Source organism: Sinocyclocheilus grahami, unplaced genomic scaffold (genome assembly GCF_001515645.1).
Source record: "Sinocyclocheilus grahami isolate Dianchi unplaced genomic scaffold, SAMN03320097.WGS_v1.1 scaffold1130.1, whole genome shotgun sequence".
In the NCBI taxonomy this organism is placed as follows: Eukaryota; Metazoa; Chordata; class Actinopteri; order Cypriniformes; family Cyprinidae; genus Sinocyclocheilus; species Sinocyclocheilus grahami.
The window spans coordinates 107,986-109,595 of NW_015506309.1; the positions used below are offsets into that span (position 1 = coordinate 107,986).

A 1,610-nucleotide genomic window follows, 5' to 3' on the forward strand; every position below is an offset into this window, starting at 1 on the left:
TCATCTAAAAGAGCCGCCCTGATCTTGTGATCAGTGATCTTTAAAGTGTGAGGATGGTTCATGCAACTCACCGAGTGGGTTTTAAAGATTATTTGTTAAATATAACAAATAATTGTCTGTCTGATCAGTCAAGTTGTTACAGTATCGTAAGTATTCATTTTCATCTTATCACTGTTTTTTTTGTCTTTATGGCTTGCTTAGTTTGTTGATGGAGAGGATTTCGAATGACAGCCGGCACAGTGGTCATCACAGGTGGAATTCTGGCTGCCATTATCTTGCTAACTATTGTCACAGTTCTGTGTTACTGTAGGCTGCAGGTAAATCTCCTCTACTGCTCGTCTCATAAGTAACTCCCTCTTCTGTACTTACTTATATATTGAGTGTGACATCTCACTCTGCCCATTAGTATTACTGCTGTAAAAGAGACGAGTCAGAGGAGGGGGAGGAGGAGGCTGATGTTGCCAAGGCATCGCCAAATCCACAGCTCCAACCGAGTCCACCTGAGAGTCCACTGAGTCTTCAACATTTCCCTGAATATGCGTCCTCCAATCAGCTGCTAATGACTGCAGAGCCCTTTGAGCCCAATGGACCAGTAAGCTACCCTCAATACTTCATGCGCGCGCCCTACAGACCGCCCCGCTCGTACACTTTCTGCCCGTCCTGCTCGGGGTATCTGCTATTGAGTGTGACATCTCACTCTGCCCATTAGTATTACTGCTGTAAAAGAGACGAGTCAGAGGAGGGGGAGGAGGAGGCTGATGTTGCCAAGGCATCGCCAAATCCACAGCGCCAACCGAGTCCACCTGAGAGTCCACTGAGTCTTCAACATTTCCCTGAATATGCGTCCTCCAATCAGCTGCTAATGACTGCAGAGCCCTTTGAGCCCAATGGACCAGTAAGCTACCCTCAATACTTCATGCGCGCGCCCTACAGACCGCCCCGCTCATACACTTTCTGCCCGTCCTGCTCGGGGTATCTGCCGCTCTACATGAGCCCACAGGAGGGGCTGCGTAATGGGGGTGGCAGGATCAGCTACAGGACACTGCAGCAGGAGGAATTAGACCTGCCAATGGAGGTGCCCAGCTTCCACAAACTCAACCTTATCCGCTCTGTCACCATGCAAGAAGTGCTGACTCATCACAGCATCAGCACGGATGTGTAGCGCCTCATATTCACCTAAAGCATTGTGTTATTCACAATTATTGTGCTGCTTTGCTGTACCAGGTTGTTCAATTCATTGTATCCAATACATCAAATTTATGTATGTATGTATGTATGTATGTATGTATGTATGTATTTATCTATCAGAAGGATAGTCATGCACCAGTGCTGTTTAGTATCACTGAGATGCTATTAGAAAAAATTTTTTTTGTAGAAAAACAGAAAATATACTGGTAATACAGGACATTGTCTGTTAAGTTTACAGATGTTTCCTTTAACCCCAAAACACACAAAACGCAATCCATAATTCAAAATACGGATGAAACACCTGTGAAAAATCAATATGGATCAAAATCAATTCCTTCATATTAACACTGTACATTGTGCCCTATTTATACAGACTTTTCTGATGGTGTGTAATAAAAATAGTTGCTTTATTATTATATATA

The 1,610-nt window shown here is 44.0% G+C and overlaps 1 protein-coding gene across 1 annotated transcript; it reads left to right on the forward strand.

Moving 5' to 3' along the window:
* Nucleotides 1-224: 224 nt before the first annotated feature.
* LOC107567124 (protein FAM163B-like) lies at nt 225-1,162 on the forward strand. Its single transcript, XM_016252742.1, has 3 exons — nt 225-317; nt 407-592; nt 710-1,162. The coding sequence occupies exons 1-3, from the start codon at nt 225-227 to the stop codon at nt 1,160-1,162; spliced, it is 732 nt and encodes a 243-aa protein (XP_016108228.1).
* The last annotated feature ends 448 nt before the right edge of the window (nt 1,163-1,610 follow it).

Coding starts and splice junctions, on each gene's coding strand:
- LOC107567124 (XM_016252742.1), top strand. CDS start 225: ATGACAGCCGGCACAGTGGTCATCACAGGTGGAATTCTGGCTGCCATT. Junction 318..406: donor TGTGTTACTGTAGGCTGCAG/GTAAATCTCCTC, acceptor TCTGCCCATTAG/TATTACTGCTGTAAAAGAGA. Junction 593..709: donor CCTTTGAGCCCAATGGACCA/GTAAGCTACCCT, acceptor TCTGCCCATTAG/TATTACTGCTGTAAAAGAGA.